Source organism: Chamaea fasciata, unplaced genomic scaffold (assembly GCF_029207755.1).
Source record: "Chamaea fasciata isolate MVZ Bird 193981 ecotype frontalis unplaced genomic scaffold, bChaFas1.0.hap1 SCAF_1, whole genome shotgun sequence".
Taxonomy (NCBI): domain Eukaryota; kingdom Metazoa; phylum Chordata; class Aves; order Passeriformes; family Sylviidae; genus Chamaea; species Chamaea fasciata.
In genome coordinates, this window is record NW_027094086.1 from 8,369,522 (window position 1) to 8,387,348 (window position 17,827).

At 37.6% G+C, this 17,827-nt stretch overlaps 1 protein-coding gene across 5 annotated transcripts in view; it reads right to left on the reverse strand.

Moving 5' to 3' along the window:
- Positions 1–292: 292 nt before the first annotated feature.
- PHF20L1 (PHD finger protein 20 like 1) overlaps positions 293–17,827 on the reverse strand; it is a 57,621-nt gene continuing 40,086 nt past the window's right edge. For all 5 annotated transcript variants that reach the window (XM_066175740.1, XM_066175724.1, XM_066175715.1 and 2 more), the window contains 7 exons: positions 16,313–16,477; positions 15,743–15,924; positions 13,735–13,834; positions 11,366–11,561; positions 10,595–10,964; positions 6,873–7,035; positions 293–5,728 (listed from right to left, as the gene is read on the reverse strand). In XM_066175740.1, the coding sequence (XP_066031837.1) occupies positions 5,586–5,728; positions 6,873–7,035; positions 10,595–10,964; positions 11,366–11,561; positions 13,735–13,834; positions 15,743–15,924; positions 16,313–16,477 (1,319 nt within the window). In that variant the 3' untranslated portion in view covers positions 293–5,585. The remainder of the gene's footprint in view (positions 5,729–6,872; positions 7,036–10,594; positions 10,965–11,365; positions 11,562–13,734; positions 13,835–15,742; positions 15,925–16,312; positions 16,478–17,827) is intronic.

The following is a 17,827-nucleotide window of genomic DNA, read 5'->3' on the forward strand; positions in this document are numbered from 1 at the left end:
TAAAACACCAAAACAGTTCAGGAACAGTAATATCTTCTAATTACTTTGCTACATACGTTAAGTAATTTAGTACTGTAAATAATTTACTGATTGTATCATTCATCTACAGGCTGAAATACAACTGAAGATTCCCTCAAGCCCTGCAATGTATAAAAGTGAGTATCAACGACTGCACATAACGTAAGAACTACAGACTAAACATGCAACTGAAGATTCCCTAATGCTTTAAAATATATGCAAACACACACTAGCTCACCAGAAGAGAAGTCCATGGAAAGGGAGCCCAGGCACATAACAATCTCAACAGACCTTTATTGTGAGTATTAGAATGCAGTCAACATTATTGCTATTATAAAAAACAAATCACAGAAGGAAGTATTTTGCTTCTCTCATAGAAGATTTAATCATAGTGCAGTGCTGCCTCTCTCAGAGTGTTTAGTGACAATACACTGACACACATGGCTACAGCTGAACACAGGAGGCTTGCCAGTTTTCAGGAAAGGAAGACAGCTGTTTGAAGCAAACAGCAATAGAACTAGCTTTAGTTATCCAGCCCACAGAATAAAGGAAGGGAATTTCTGTCCTGAACGATTTTTCATGCCAGTTCATTTTCTCCATGTGGTCTCCAATTATTCATTTGGGTTGTTCAGGCTGGTGCAGAATGGCTGCCAAATGCACAATCTGCACTCGGTGCAGTGTATTTTCACCATCGTTACATGCTCTGTTTTGTTTTTGCCTTTTTTTTTTTTCTATATACAAACAGATATACACATAGTGTATAATATTTATTGCTAAAGACAGACCCCAACACCCAGTGCCCAGGACATAAGTATAAGAGAAACCATTACTGAAGCATTTCAAACAGCCTCTGCAAAATCCTCACCTAAAGCCATATGCAATCAGTACAACAGAAAAAAATTGAGAGCTAATAAAATGTAAAAATAGCAATGGGCATTTCAAAAGTGATTAAGCCTCTGACTTTAATAAGCACTCCAAAATTAAGGTGCATATACTGAAACAATTTTAAGCAGTAGAGCAAAAACCTATAGTTCCAGTGTTCTAAACAATCCTGCTTGCAAATGAATGGATCATTGCACACACTCCCTTTACACACCAGCATTTCCACAGAGCTACTAATAGGGCAAGGCAGCTGGGACAGCCTGACTGCTCTTTTGCCTGTGAAGCTCCTGCCTGCAGAGTCCTGCCCATCCTCCACTTGTTGATTTTTACACCAAGCTCCAGTTCAGTTCAGGATCTGTTTTGTGCCCTTTAAAGTTCCAGTGAAGAAAAATTGTTACAGCTTCCCTTTAAATACAAAGGAAAAATAGTGTGGTTTACAACATCAAATACTTTTATAATTTTACAGTACTGTTTGAATGACTCCTTTGCATCCCAACCCTCAGTTTGATAAGGAGTGGTGGAGTCCAACAGTGCCAGAGGGGTTTTGCTGTAATATTAATTCAAGTCTAGTTAAGTTAGAAGCCAGATGGGAGTAGAGGAAAATCACCAATTGCACAAGATAGAAGAGGCTTGCTTAAGAAAAGCATCAAAAACACCTGGAGATTTTGATTATGGTGCACACACTCCCAGCTTGTACACAAGTAAGTCCCATGACACTCTGGGACAGAAGAGCCAAAGAGACCTTTGCCCATGACTGCTTCCCACAGCAGCCGGGAAGAAATGGGCATGAGAACAGAGTGACCTCCAGGCACCTCAGAAGCCAGAGTGCAGAAAGCTGAAGAACGAAAAGAGAGAGATGCAAGCTGCAGAATGAACAGCTGAGCACGTGTAGAGGCTCAAGAGACAAAATTAAGAAACCGGTGGCTGTCAGTCATACAACATAACTGTACCCATGGAAGAACAGTTTCAATTTTTTGCCACCCAGCAAATACAGGAAATCTATCAGAAAATTGCAACCCATCTTCTTTGTCTATTTGAAAGAAAATGACAGGCTTCTACCACTGTAAACCACTCCACAGCTGAAGAAAGGTGTATGCATCTAAGGCCAGAATATCCAAAATATGGGCACTATTCAACCAACTACCCAAGAGAAGGGTTAACAGGAAGCATCTTCCAACCCATTCCCTGTGATATGACCTGAAGTATGTCCATTTTGTAGCCAGAATGTGGCAGGCCCATCATGTAATACCAGACCACAGCACCTGTCTACGTTTCATTTATGACTGCAGTACTGCTGTCTTGCCATCACTGCAACTGAAACACAGAATTCCTGATGTAGATGCCTTTGGTACAGTCATAAGTAGGAGCAGACTTTCAAACGCAATCACCCTGATACCTCCATTTTAAAACAAACAAACCCCTAACTAAACCTCAGGCAAAAAGCTGGGCATTCAAAGGCTCTAAAATTTTGCCATTTAGCTCTGTGAAATCACAAAAGGCTTCTGTAAAATGGCATTTCCCTTTTTCCTGTAATTATTTAGAACTCCTATTCAGTGAAAGAAGGCTGCAAATTTAAGTATTTTGCCTTTCTGTGCACACAGATCCAACAGTCCTTACAATGCCATATACTGTTTTTTTCTCAGAGAAGGTCTGTCTCCTATATCAAACAATGCAGTCACAATTCACACCCGATAAATGATGTTGCAAACAGACTGAGTGTACATCCCTGGCTTATTTAGAGAGGAAGCAGGAAGACAGATGGAAAATTATGCCTACAGGAATAAGATTCTCTCGATAAGGCCAACTAGGAAGAAATTCTGGTAAGAGCCAGATCACACTCGGGTTGACTGGCACACAAGCAAAGCAATCAACTGTAGGTTACATTCTGTGCAAAACACTTAGCATTTTTATGGCACTTCACTTGTGTTTAAAAGAAAAATCTCAAAAGCATCTCAAACCTTTGAATACTCAAGAAACTCGGGTCAGAAACTAATGTCCACATGTTACAGACCAGCACCACAACTTGAGAAAGCAAACTCAGACAAGTCTGTGAAACATTTGAGCAGTACACGATGTATCATACATAGTATGGTCCGTACAGACACCGAGATTGTATTTCTTAGAAGATATGAATGCTTGCAAGAATTCTCATAATACATGACTACACAATGAACATAAAAAAAATTCTGAACAGATTGTTTTTGTAAGCACAGTCCATCCTGAAAAAGGCAGGATCTTAAGGGGTAAAATTATATATTCATGGAAATTAAGAGGCCATTACACATACAAACAGAAGACACATTAAAGCTGCAAGGGCAACTTCAGCTTTGACCTTAGGATTTCCTTTTCAGGATACCATTCCTCCATCTCTGTAGTAAGAATAAAACCTCTGTCCTCTCCCCTGAACTTTCCAAGTCCATCTTCACCTTCAGTAACATTTACAATTATATTACATCACACAGGTGCACACACATTGCATAATATTGCTACAGTGTATGCTGTATAAATTCTGTAAATACACTCCACTTTGTTTCAAAGTAATTCATCTGGATTTACATTTCTCTTATACAGTACACACAGTACCACATTCGAGGATATGCAGCAAATGAATAGTCTATAAAAATGTCTCACATATCCAAAAGCAAGTAGGTCACTCAACTATTCATGTTTGAAGCAGTTATTTAGGCATCAACTACATAACACAAAGTATTTATTAACAGTTGCTATAAAATGTCAACAACTCCACAGCTCTAATGTTCTTCTGCATTATGGAGTTGCCAACCATTCCATAATTCCATGTTATCGTGCAGCTCTGTGATGTCTCCTAGAAGCTTGATGTGGGAAGACTTTTGAAATAGCAACTGCTCTGTAACAGGGGTTTACATTTTGCTTTGGCCATCAGGAGTGATAACTCACTTCAGGTATGACAGACAGAGAGGAAAGGTCAGGGTAGGTTTACTTTAGCAATGAACCAGCCACGCTGCTTTCTTTCTCAATAATAGTTTTATCATGAAAGTTCAATGCACTGGTTGCAAGGTCTTTCCCAGATAATCCATCTTTGGCACATTTTTTCAGTTGTATGCATCCTTAAAAGGCATTCCAAGATTTTTGATGGTCTGTACATAATAATAACAATCACTTATTTTTTACATTTGTATGTAGATCAGGAAGAAAAGTGGAAAATGTAGAGTATGCAGAATAGTTTTAATAAACAGTTTTACATACAGTACCTTACATATAGAACAGTGTGTTTGAAAATTTAAATAATTTTTGAATGTACAGTGGCTTGTACTCTTATCAAAAGGTAAATTCAAGTTTCCTGTCTATCGGTTCTAAAATGCTTTTATACAGATAACTAGAACTGATAAACAGACATGAGGCATAAAATGTTCAAGTATCTTAATGTCCTCAGTTAAATAGCCTCCTTTTAACAGTCATATTTTACAAATTTCAAAACCTGTACATACATTATTTTCAATTTTAGAAACTGCTTGTTAAAAGGTAATATGAACCACCAGTTCTTGTAGTCTATGGTAATAAAAGTAGACATGTGTAGATAGAAATGTGTATGGTATGTATATATGTACTTGTAGCTATACACATATACATACACACACAGACACCGATGTAGCACTGGGTACAGCGGCAACTGATCAGCACAGGAAAACTCCTGGGCTCAAAGTCCACCAAGAGCTAACAGAGCAAATTGGTTGCCTTTGGTTTCATGACATTTCATTCACTGAAGCTGAAAAATTTTATAAAAATAACTTGGATACGGTATCTTCTGATTTTTCCTCTAATGGTTTAGAATTTCCACAGCCACAGTCAGTTTTGGTGCTCTTATCATTCCTCATCCCCACTGAAAGTTTTCACAGGGCCAACGTGAGAAAAGAGCTACCCAGGACAAAAATTGTACCTTGATTCCTGAATACTGCTATAGAACATAAAAAAATATAAACCAGATACAATTTTGGATGGACTGCTGGCACCAAGTAGGACTTTGGAAAAAACCTTTGCTTAAGTCATAATCAAACTCTCATCCCAGTGATTTTAATATTATTTGGCACATCTGACCACTATTTCCCACTTCTGTTTTAAAGGAGCCTAGGGGTGCTGTTCTAGGGATTTCTATATAAAAAAATAATTTTAAAGGGAGATCATGACAAGTAATTTTTTTCAAAAATCAAAGCTAGTATGTTTGTTTTCCTCAACATTGGTAAGAAATAATCTAAAAACCTTCCTCGTAGAGAAGATACAGCTCTCTCTGTATCTATCTTTCACTAGCAAGATAAGAGGATTGCATTTTTAGTCAGTTGAATTCTGCTAATTTAGAAATGCTTGCCAATGGTTTCAAAACAGTGGCATTGCTCTTAGAAGAGTTATGTTTGTTGAATTTTCTTGTATTTGGGGATTTACATGTTTAACATGTTAAAATCCTGAGAAATTGACATTTCTCAGTATATTATATATAATTTTGAAGCCTGGACAGTGAATATTCATATTTTCAATAAAACAGATTCCTGACTTTAAACTTCCTCTCTTCTTTCTAAAGCTTCAGGCTATTAATGCAATCAGCAAAGAACCAGATAAATGCTCAGCTTTTTGCTGTCTTCCTGTCAGTCTTGTGGCTAATAAGAAAATTCATTGTAAAGAACCTATTTTTACTTCTTTATTCTTCCTTTTTGTCATACAGAGCAAAGTGTTGCTATTTGCTGTACTTTTCCCATGTCGATTAAGAGCTGTTTGATACGTCGCTTGAGCTGAGGCAATCTTGCCAGAGGATCTGGTGGTTCCAGTTCTCCAGTGAAATCAAGCCAGCTTTCTAAAACTACAGAAGGGAAAGGAAGAAGTTGATTAGAGTAAGTCTTTGAGAAACAGTTTCCATAAAAATTAAACTTTTCTTTCTTACTTTGTCTTTCATAAAAAGGGAAAATACACTGAGACTGTGATTTTTATTCAACGGAAGAAATTTTGTTAGGGAAACACCAACTAATTCTGTATTTCTCTTGAACAATCCAATCTTCTGATTTGATTGTTGCTGTGAAAAGGTACCTGGGAGTAAATTTTACCCTTGGCTCACAATTTGCCCGCTACACACATGAAAGCAACTTCACTTCATGGTCTACTCTGACAGTTCTGGAACAGAAAATGCAACCCTTAGACACAAGGCTTGCTTCTGCCACTTTAACAGGCTCCTGTGGACAAGGTCCAGGTTACAGAGTGGTTTTCCAATCTTTAACAAATGTTTTCAAGGAACTTCTCTGCTTGTAGAAACAGAGAAAGGAAAAGGTCAACCCTGTTAGTTTAGAAACACTGCCGAGGAAAAGCAGGGATACTGGAAGTAAAACTGAAAATAGAGATAAGGCATTTTTATTTGTTAAAAGATTAATTAAGGAGTCCTAGGATTAGACTACGAGCTCCCTTAATTACTAGTTTCTAGGACTGGCAAGTCATAGACACTTATGTGCTACAATATTGTTGTACAATGTAATTTCATTCAAGTTTTCTCATGAAGACTGAATTATCTTCATAAAACCACTTCCTCGCTAATAACAAAAAAACAAAGTTGAAGGCAATAAAAAAACCAAAGTTGAATGCATGATAAACACCTTGTTTTTCCCTAAATATTGTCAATTACTACAACAATCAGGCAAAATTCACTCCAGGCATAGAAAAAGCCATCAATTTGATGATCCATATCTGGACAAAGACTAGAGAAGTTAATGAAGCTTTCTGAATTCAGGGCCTGAGCTAAGGGGTTCTGAGTAGTTAATCTACTTTACTGGGCATTGAGAAAACTCGTGGAAGGGGGTGGGGAAGATCAAGGGTACAACCTCTGCTTATAATTCTGGACCCAAATTTGAACAGAATACTTAAAAATCCACCCTCAGTGCCTTAGCTCACTTTGAACACATTAATTATGAGAGATGCTGCTACAGGTACATTAACAAGTAATCTGGCAATGCAGTTACCATCAACTTCTTTTTCAATCAGGTCCATTCTGCTGGTGACTTCATTCTGTACATTCTCTATATGGGTGAGGAGATTTAGCTGCCATTGAAGATGTGTGTCCACTTGTTCTTCTGAGCCTTTTCTTTCATTACAAACAAACACAGTGTTTCCTTCAGCAGAATTCTTCACAGGAGCAACAGAAAGAAAAAAAGTGCCATTTAAGAATTTTTTTTTTTGCTTTGTTTTAATTTCTGGTGTTGATTTCAACATTTGAGTCACATGATAAAGTCTGCTGGCTTAGAACTGTACTTCTGTATACACAACAAAAAGCTTCTCAGAAAGCCACATACCATGACACATCAATAGACTATACCAAACAAAATGCAGATTCCACAAATAATACCTTTTGCCTCATTTCCCTAACACTGAAGTTTATCAGCTCAAATACTTCGTTTAATGCAGTAAGACAGATTGTGCTTCTGTGCCCTTTTTATATGAAGAGTAACTTTAATCATGAAATGCTGAATTGCATGGGTCTAGCGCCACCAAAGACGTGCGAAATCCTAAGGTTTGTTCCCATGGAAAACTCTCTACAATGCAGAATTATCTAAGATGTCAACAGTCACTATTTTGCACAAATAAGGTGGACATCCTATTTTACCGAATCCCAGAATGGGTCAGGTTGGAAGGGACCACCGTGGATCACCTGGCCCAACCCCCCTGCTCAAGCAGGGTCATCCCAGAGCACATGGCACAGGGTTGTGTCCAGATGGTTCTGGAGTATCTCCAGTGAGGGAGACACTCCACACCCTCTCCGGACAATCTGTTCTGTTTGCTGATTAAGGCAATACCTGCTATGACCCCACCTACCTTCCAAGCACAAGTTTGGGGCAGAACTGAACATGCTTGGGGACAGTTACAGTAACATGCAGAGTTATGCAAACATAGGATCAGAGGAAGATTGGCTTCTTTAATATAATTAGTACCTTCACAGCATGCCAGAGATAATATATGAGCTCCTAATCTTTCTATATTTGATGTTTCAGCTACTGAGTGGAAGTAGATCAGATTTAACAAGTTAAAAATGCTCAGCATCTGCAGTAATTAGCAGGATTAACATTTTCCATTTTATATCCACTATGACTTCATATCCAGTGATCTTTCACAATTGAAGGTTTTATTTTAAGGACTAGAATGCCAGATACATGTGCTCACACAGTGTCAGTTCATGTCAAATGCCAGAGCAAAGAATGACTTTAATTGTACTAATACACTTCTCTGAGGAGCTCAGATAGTTTTCTGCACCACACAAGAACAAATGGTGTTAGGTCTGTTATTAAAATATTTCTTTCTCCAGTCAGCTATAGGAAGAGTGAGAAGAGAGGTAAAGAAGAAAATAGGAACTGATGGATTTTAAGTTACCACTTAAGCAAAATTCCAACTTTCATTTTACCATTTCATTTAGACTGAAAATCAATTTAAAAATACCAACCAAACAAATAAAGCTCTGACTAACCTGCAGGCAGCTTTATTAGCAACTCAGATGGGACAAGTGCTGTTAATAAATTCATAATCTTCATTAAAGGAATTAAAATTATGTATCAGAGATAGATTTTATTCAAAAGGTGTGAGAATTTTGATACTTTTATGGTATTTTAAATACCTTCTCTGAAGAAATCAGGTTTGCTTCCACAGTGTTTTCAGTAATCAAACTATTAATAATCTTATGAAAAATATTTCCAATATAAATAAGAAATTATCTATTCATTACAATTATTAGACCCTCTCTAAAACCTCAGGAATGCCATTTTTCCCTTGCTGTAAAAGGATCCAAGTCAGTAACTCTAAAACCAAAATCATCTTTCAGTCTGCTTCAGTAAGTTAGAAAAAATTTCAAAGCTAAGAAACTGAATATCTGAATAACATCATAATTTTTTTTTTTTTCTTCTAATGACCTCTGTATTTATTCAAATGGCTCCTTGAAAAAAACCCACAAAATCCAACAGGTTCTCCTCTAAGCTATGAGGTCAGTGTAGGTGATCAGAGAGTGATGGCAGGAGAGGAGTTAAGGATACAGCTTGTGGACAAGAAATAACAGGAGGTTCAGGCTGGGAAGGCTTGTGGTTTCAGAAGTAAAACCAAGGAAACTAAATACAATTTTAAAGATAATGCATAGCACAAAAAGGGATTTTATAACAGTTAATCCAAACACTGTTTGTAAGAGAAATGGAAGTATGTAACACAATTGCAGATTAGGGTAAGACAAAACAGCATGGAAAACGAGAACATTAGAAGGCTCTCAAGAATGTTAGAAAGGAAAATTCAAAGTCCCAACCAAACTTTGACAAGGAGAGGAGAAAAGGCACCTTAGAGAGAAGTCAGATAATTTAAAAATGGTCCTTCAATGTCAATTTTAAGGTAAGTGCAAACAGGTTCATGGAGAAACCAAGGAAACCTTTTCCATGCCTATCATGTTTAGGCAAAAGGCCTTATTTTAGTATAAAGGCTAACTACTAGAAAGATGATCAAGGTGTCCCCAAGGGAAAGAATACTCTTAAACCAAGAAGAGATCTGTTTGGGACAGTGTCAAACAGAGAGCACCTAGCTTTTTACATACATGCTTGAATCTCTGAAGGAAATATTAGTTTTGTTTGACTGCTCATGCATATTTTTCTTTCATTCTAAATATCTTTATGCTATTTCTACTGTTTACAACGATGATTTAAACTACTGTTGGAAGGCAAGAGTATTTGACACTGCTGCATGTCTCCTAACCATAAACCTGAATATAGTTGTGCAGTGTAGCAAATTTAGCATAGGAACAGGTATTTTTAATTAGAATGAGTCAAAAATTCCCCACTCACGCTATACAGCTTACATACCACATTTAGAACTAAAATTAAAAAGAAAAAGATATGTATCATACTCATTTCTTCCACACCAGAAATTGTACTTCAAAAGGGGGATGAGTTAGACAATTTATCCTCATACAGCTGGTATTGTAGAAAACAGAAAGGTTTGATTCCCTTTGGTTTTTGCTCAGAAAACTGTCCACTAAAACCATATTATCAAGTTTCAGACTTTTCCATCAAATAATGGATTCAAACCATTAATGTAAAAATGAGAAAGATGTTTAAACAGCAAAATATAATCCTGACTAAAAAATGTTTCATTAGAAGAAATATGCAATATAGAAGACTGAAAAGCAGTTGCACATGAGGTGAAATTAGTTGGTCAGTAAATCATTATTTGTGGATGGCATTCTAGGTAGCACTGCTATTAAAAGAAGAATACAGTTCAATAATAAACACAATTAAAAATACCGTGCTTTAACAAACAACAACAACCCCCGCCCCAGCACACATAGATAACTGAACTGAGAAAAAAAGGGAAACCTGTCCCATTTTCCTCACCTTATAAAAAACACATAAGTTCTGTTCCAAGACCCTGCATTTAAAGAACAGGGTTTCCTTTCTCTCAAAACATTAGCTTGAGAATAAATTTTTAGCATAGGCAATACCTTAAACCATACCTTGTAATTCATACACCAGCTGAAATGAACATACTTCACCTGGAACTATTTCAGTGATCCAAGTTTCCTTCTAGTGATTTCTGCTGACTTGTTTGATAAATATGTTGACTTACAGCAATGAACATTTTTAAATACCTGTATGTACTTCAGTTTTATCAGACTGGACACACTTTCCCAAATAAAATTTCCCAGATGAAGAATGATACTTACCTGCTCATTCATGCCACCATCTTTAAAAGAATATTGTAAACAGTTTTTATTCTCTGTATGATATTCATGATCTTCCTCAAAGCTACTTGTGTCTTCATCATCTGAGCTCATAGGGTCAGTGACTGCTTTGTAGTCATGACTAAAACTCTGTGGTTTTTGGTAACTGTGCTCACTTGTGATGTACGTTTCTTCCATCTTCTGGGGTATACTGGGTGGCTCTTTATGGTTTTGACTATGACACGTCCTTTCAGCTGGATTAACAGCATCCTGCAAAGTCACTAACTTTTTCTCTACCCCAACAGTTCTTTGTTCCTGTTCTTTTCTCATCCCTGAATAAGCCCAGAGATGAAGGTCTGGGTGATGCTTATTTCTGCAATGAAAGGGATGAAAAAAAGCAAGTTACAGAAAACACCATTTAGAGCACTGAACTACTAAGCATCCACTTCTCCTAGAGCTTAGCTACTGATAAGCACCATTATCAAACAAGAAGTATTCCTAGGTCATTCATCAATTTAAGATAAACCTAGAATGTCCCTTTATCACAAAATTTACCAAAAAAATTTGTCTATAGTCCCAATAGACCAGACCTGCTTGGGTGCTGAACACCTAGTTCCTGCTGAAGCTGAGGGTACTGTACATCTTGCCCTTGAATTAATTAAAATATTATACAAGAAAGAACTTCAGTGTGAGAGAAAAATCCATATAGAATAATGGTAGTCTCTGCTATGTAAATAGATAAAGCTGGTAAATAAACCCTGGAGTGATACCTACTTCAGTATCCCAATCTTCAGCTGCAATCCATGCAGTATTTCAGTTACCCCATATACATCTGCCAGTAGGTGATGTGTTGACACGATCTTTTTGGCATTAAGATGAGAGTAGTTCTCTTTCAAAAATGATAATCCACACATGTGTCCATTGTTTAGCCAGTCTTTGTCATAGAGATATTTGGCACTCCACCTCTGTCCTGGGGTAAGCAATAAACAAATTGAGGGCCATCTAAAGCCACAGAATTATATTTACAACTACAGTGCTATAATTATGTGCTGTACTTGCCTAAATATCTCCTAATATCCATGAAAGGATGACTCAAGATTTTGCTATTAATATATAAGAATTTAGTTTTAGTGGGTTAAGAAGAAAGTCTTAAAACTTATGAGAAAAAAATAAGCCTGAAACCTCAAGACCCCTCTAAATGGCATTTGAAATTAAAATCTAATCAGCTTTACGGTCAAACTAGATGATATTAAGATCTATGCTGTTATCAAAAAAAAAAATAACCACCAAAAAAAAAGTTTATATTGGCATTTTATTTATCTAAGCACTGCAACTTACTATTTTTTTTTTTAAAGCCCAAGTTACCAAGAGAAATGTTAGAGTGTGGATTTTATATGGACATATCCATAACACCCAGTTTGTTTCTGAAAGACAAACGTTTTGCTTCAATACTGAAGTCAGTATCTATTTATTAGAAGCCAGGAAAAGGCTTCAGGAAAAGCAGATATTTCAAACTTATCTGACAGCAGAGCTCTTACACTCTCCTTTGAGGTGCCTTTCACCAGACTTCTACAGAGGGTATAGATGTATGTGGCCTCAGGTTTCCCCTGCTATGTCTTAACTCAACCAGCAAGAATGAGTATTTAGCTAACACTTCTACAGTAGCTAAATAACTACAAAAAAACCCCAAACAAATAAAATCTAAAAAACCCAAAAAACAAAACAAAAACAAACAAACAAACAAAAAACCAAACAAAAAATATGCCCACCCCAAACTAGAAATGCATAATGCTAATTACTGCAATGTTATTGTTCACAACAAGGCACCCAGGTGGACTGACGGCAATATCTTACAGTCGATTTCAAATCATACTATCATCATAGACAGAACAAAGAACGGGTTGATGGAAGCCCTCCATACCTTTCAGGAGAATACCCTGTCTATCTCCTTTTTGCCCATTATCCCAATACACTTTAAAATACTGACATTGAGAATGACTTTTTTCTCCTGACATAGAAAGAAAAGAAGTAATGGTTAGGAAGGGAGAGAAGATAAAAATTAGGGACACAGACTCTGCATAGCAGGGGAAAACGAAATACCTAATAATACAGTGCAGGGAAAGAGCACAAGACAAATTAGCTGGGTTTGGTAGAGAAAAAGCTGGGCTGCTCAAAGAGACACCACACAGAACTCAGACAAGACTCTCTACCACCAGTTTTGATTCACACTGGGGCATATGGAACCAGCTCTATTTTCCTAATATTTCATCTCAAAAATAGCTAATAAAAACTCTGCAAACAATTTTCACATTTCACTTCTTAAATTTAGAATGAAAGTAAATTTGAGGCTGTAGTCTCATTGCCCTTTTGAAACAGCTAGAGTGCTGGATATTTCACCAGAAGATAGGTATGTGCATTTGTATCAACTGTCAGAAGAAAATACAAAAAAAATTTCCTCCAAATTCTTTAGTTTTTCTTCAAATAACTGTTAAGAAAAATGGGTTTATTACAGAATAAATTTTAAATCAACATCCTCCTAAACCAGAAGTATTCAGTTTAAAAGTAAATAGTTTTTCTATTTCTTAGGAATCTGACCTATCTGAAGTTCAACATACGCTGTCTGTGCACTGTGGTTTACAATAAGATGTCCTAGATTTTTCCATATTTTAAATATTCAGTTCCACGCTTTTACACAGTTCTGGGCAAAATTGCAATTGCTATGAAATGCCATTCACAGCATGTTTAAGTACTGTGGTACTGAGTCCTTTCCCTCTAAGAAAATATTTAAATGAACAAATTGTGATTCCAAGTATTGGCAAAACAGATTCCTGAACAAAAATTATTTCTTTAAAAAGGCTTTTCAGACTACACTGACATGAAAAAGCACTAAGGTTTGGGGGGAATTAAGTTTCAACAAGTAAAACAATGGTTACTGAGTTCATGGATAAGATTTAGCATAGCTGACCATGATGTTACTAACATAAAAATAAGTTTCTGCTCAGAGCCAAACTTAGAATCACTTGCCCCCACGAAGCGTCACATTTAACACAAAACAGACAAAGCTTGAACAATTTAAGCAAATTCATAACATGTCTGCTCAAAATTCCCAAGCAGGGCTGCAGATAAAGGTGGTTTATCCATACCTGGTGGATCTCTGCAGATGTAACAGATGTACTGCTCTGGAATGCTGTCCTCCAACAGTCCCATGCATACACTGTGCTGCCAACACAAGCATTCTTCACACTGACGTCAGAAAAAAAAACAACAAAAGCAAAAAACTAAAACTGAGACAAGTAAAAACTCAGAAGTTACTTTTTGTATCATCAAAATGCAGAGAACAGCACTTTAATTTAAATAGCTGGTTTGTGCAAGATCATTTTAGTTGGGCAATGTGTGTTTGGGTAGACAAAGACATCAAGGTAAAAAAAGAGCTCTAGATCTGAAAGTTACCTCAACCACAAACTCCAGACTGGAAAAAAAAAAAAAAAAAGAAACTGAAGATGTAATATTAAATAGTATTTTATTACAACATTCAGTATTTTAGCACCTACATATTTAGTAGTGAAACATAAGACAGGAGTATAATATTATAGTAAAGTAGAAAGATAATGTAATACGTTACAGCATAACAGTGAAAAGTAGAAAACTCTTCAGTTTAATTATTTATATTTACAAAGCATCTCTCCAGTGCGCTAGAAAGATGTGCTTTTAATATCGCACCAATGGAAAATCTAAAAGAAAAAGAAAATTAAGAGAAAATGAAAGAGGAGAAACAAGAGAATAGGAGAGCAAAATAGAAGTGGTAAGACATGAGAGCCTAGAAATAGCAAACCGGTTGCTCTCACTAAGACAAGCATGAAGAGGAAAAATCAAGCTGCCATTGGAGTTTAAAAACAGGCAGGAAACTGTCTCATAAAGATATTTGTCTTTCTCAACTCTGTGCTTGCCAGTGTTTTAAATATCTGCTGGCTCACTGCTGAAAATCTCTCCTCTTTGCTTTGACATGCCTTTGAGCATCAGCCTGCTCAAAACAGGAAATCACCTTTCCTCCAGTCACTACAGCTACAGTGTCCCCTCCTGTCTTCAAAGATTGTTACACCAGTCCATTTTTCCACACTGTTACCACAGTTGAACTCCTCCAGTTCCTCCAACACAGCTCCTCCAACATAGCACTGCATTTTAGTCTGCTCCCCGAGACAGCCTGAGTGCCCTTCATTTCCAGGGCTCTGTCAGTTCCAGACGAGTAAGTCCACTAACATATGACAGCCTTACTTGTTTCTTTTAAATCTCGACTAAAGGGCTCCACACTATCAACAGGAACTGTACCACAGTAGTAGTTGAATACAAACCTGATTTTGAATGGGGGTAAAAAACACAGGAGGTTCATGACCTTTTTAAAGTTGTTGACAACTGAGTTCTTCCTTACTGCTTTCTGTATCTGGTTTAATCACTGCATTATAAATTGCTTGAGAAAAAAGACTTGAAATTACTCATGGATGGGAAATGCTCTCCTCATTGGAGTATAAAGTAATAAGCAGCAGGAGTTGCAATCCATCAACACCTGAATGCTGTGCAGACATGTGCATACTCTTCTTCCCTTTTATCTATACCAAGTTTAGATGCAAATTCTCAGCAGTTTCTAAAACCTGGTAGTGATAGCCAGTGTGAGAAGTGCTATTCTAAAGACGAAACACACATCACAGTACTGACAGTATTTAGTGTCTGCAAGGAGACATGTTGCACACAAAGGAGGGACATTTACAGTGAGCAGAGAGGTTTCTACAAGTGGTATTGCAAAGCACGAGGGCCAAGCCAGGAGGGCTTGTATAATCAGAATGGTCTGGGGAACAGAAGCTATGGTTTGTGTGTGGCAGAGGATACTTTATTCCAAATTTATCAGCTGGCTATAAAGGAAAAGGTTACTAAGCCATTTGTCCTATGTATCAAATTGCTAGAGAAACCTCATCCTAGAGAAACAGCTCTGCATCCACTGAACAGAGCCAAACCAAGTGCAGAACAAAGAAGTATTTTGTTCTCGTTCACTTATGTACAGCTCTCTACATAATTCCAGTCTGTGACACATCAAAAGGGCACCTTCACAGGCAAAACATTCACATGGAAAATATAACTCCACACACCAAACTTCTTTACCTGAATCATAAAACCATTTTCTTCATCAAGTTCACAAATGCATCTAACAATTTCATTGAGAGCATCATCTTCATCCTGAGACTCTTCAAAGTTAGTTGAATCAAAATCCTGATTGTATTCGTCACCACTAAGTAACAAACTCTCTGTGGAAGAATCATCCAAGAACTCCACATCTGAAAGGTCTAATAGAAATAAATACATGTGAAACTGTGTGTGGAGAGACACGATAATTCAAAGAAATACAGGGATTTTTCACAGGTAAAAATCTTAATCTGCATCAGCAAAAAAATCGCTCTCAAACACGCTGCTGGTATATGAGATTTCAATAGGAATTCTGCAAAGTGCCTTTAATGTGCTCTCCTCAGATGCAGAGTAGCAACACTTAACCAAAGCAAGCACAATGTAGAACAGCTTGAGGAGAGTAAGCATTTTGATTTAAATAGATGAAAGATAAATCAGTCACCATATTTATAGCTACAATCCCAAACATAAACCAAATTATTTCTTTTAATGTTCTACTTCTTAACAAACTAAACTTATAAACTGAAATTTGCTCTTCATTCCACCTACTTTCTCCACTGAGGTCAACGGACAGGATAGCTCTTGGGTACTGGTATGAAGTATTCTTCTCTGAGAACATGCTGCGCAATGTCAGCGAGCTGCCCGAGGAGCGCGTTAAGGGAGAGGAGCACCTGTCCACGAATTCAACAGAACTGTCTTCATAATCCGAATAATCTGAAAAGTTAAAAGGAAAGAAGTCGCTCTTACAAAAGTAAAATTTACAACAAAGGCAAAAAAACCCAAAAAACAATAGTGTATAGATTTTACTGCAGCATTATGTTGACAAGCAAAGGATATCAATGCTGAGGTATCAGGATGATGAAACTGTTAATAAGAAATGGCAAAAGCTATTCTTAACATTTTATTTAAAAAATTCCTGTGAGAAACATAATCAAGTTTGATAGATAAGCATCAGCAATTGTAACTCCCCCATCTTTGAATGTACAGAGGGGTAATTTTTCCTAGTGTATTATGCAGTCATCTTTTTTCCACAATACATCCTGCACCCTCTGCTATCCTTAGAGATGCTGCTGGTGACTCTCTCTTTTGCCGTAAGTCTGCTTGCAGTACTACCAGCATTGCTACCTAGAAACAACCAGAGATGACCCTGTCAGTTTAAGAGATAAAAGCTTGCCTGCACCCCTGCAGAGGAGCACAGGGAGCCCAAAGGACATAGTCTTTGGATATTCCCAGGCCCATCCCATGAGAAATCAATGGGCCAAGAGGTCCTGGGTTGGGCTAGGAGCATCCCAGGAGAGTATACATACACAGGCCCAAAGGAGGAGGATGAGCAGGCAAACAACAAATCCTCCCTGGCCAGGCCCCTCTCAGACTTTCCCAGCAGTGCCATCACCTCCATTATCCATGAAACCCATCAGGATGTGTTATTCATAGCAGCTCTCTGGATCATCTTCTGGACTAAAGGCAGTTGCAGCCCATGGGGCTGCCAGTGGGGGACACTATGGGAAGTGGGGGAAAATAATTTTGGGTTTGCAAATGACTTACTATGAACTGTTTAGGGAAGAAAATAAAGGTGGGGAAAATGGATGGACTGAAGTGATTTGGGGAAGAACAATTATGGAGAAAACGGGGATAACAGAATAAAAAAAGCCACAATATGCATAAAGTTTTGTGGTCAGTACACTTGCCTGGCCATGCCCTGCATCCAGTCTGTGCTGGCAGAAGTTGTAAGTCTCCCTCCTTGGAACCATTGAAAAGTTGTCTGGATATAATTCTGGGCAACCAGTACAAGGGGGTTGGACCACTGCACCTGCAGAGCTCTTTTCCAACCTCAACTATTATGTAATTTTTATTACATAATAGTTTCCATCTCTCACCTGGGGAAGAGGCTTTCCATTCAGGGTTCAAGTACATGGTCTGTGTGCCAGCAAATGGAGTAGCACTGCAGGTCAAAGGTTCCATGTGTCTGTGGTGCCAGCATTCAGATAAAATGAAGTGACAGCAGTGCCAGTCCCACGCCAGGGATCTCTGCTCACAGAGGCCCATGAGCTCATGGCTACAGCA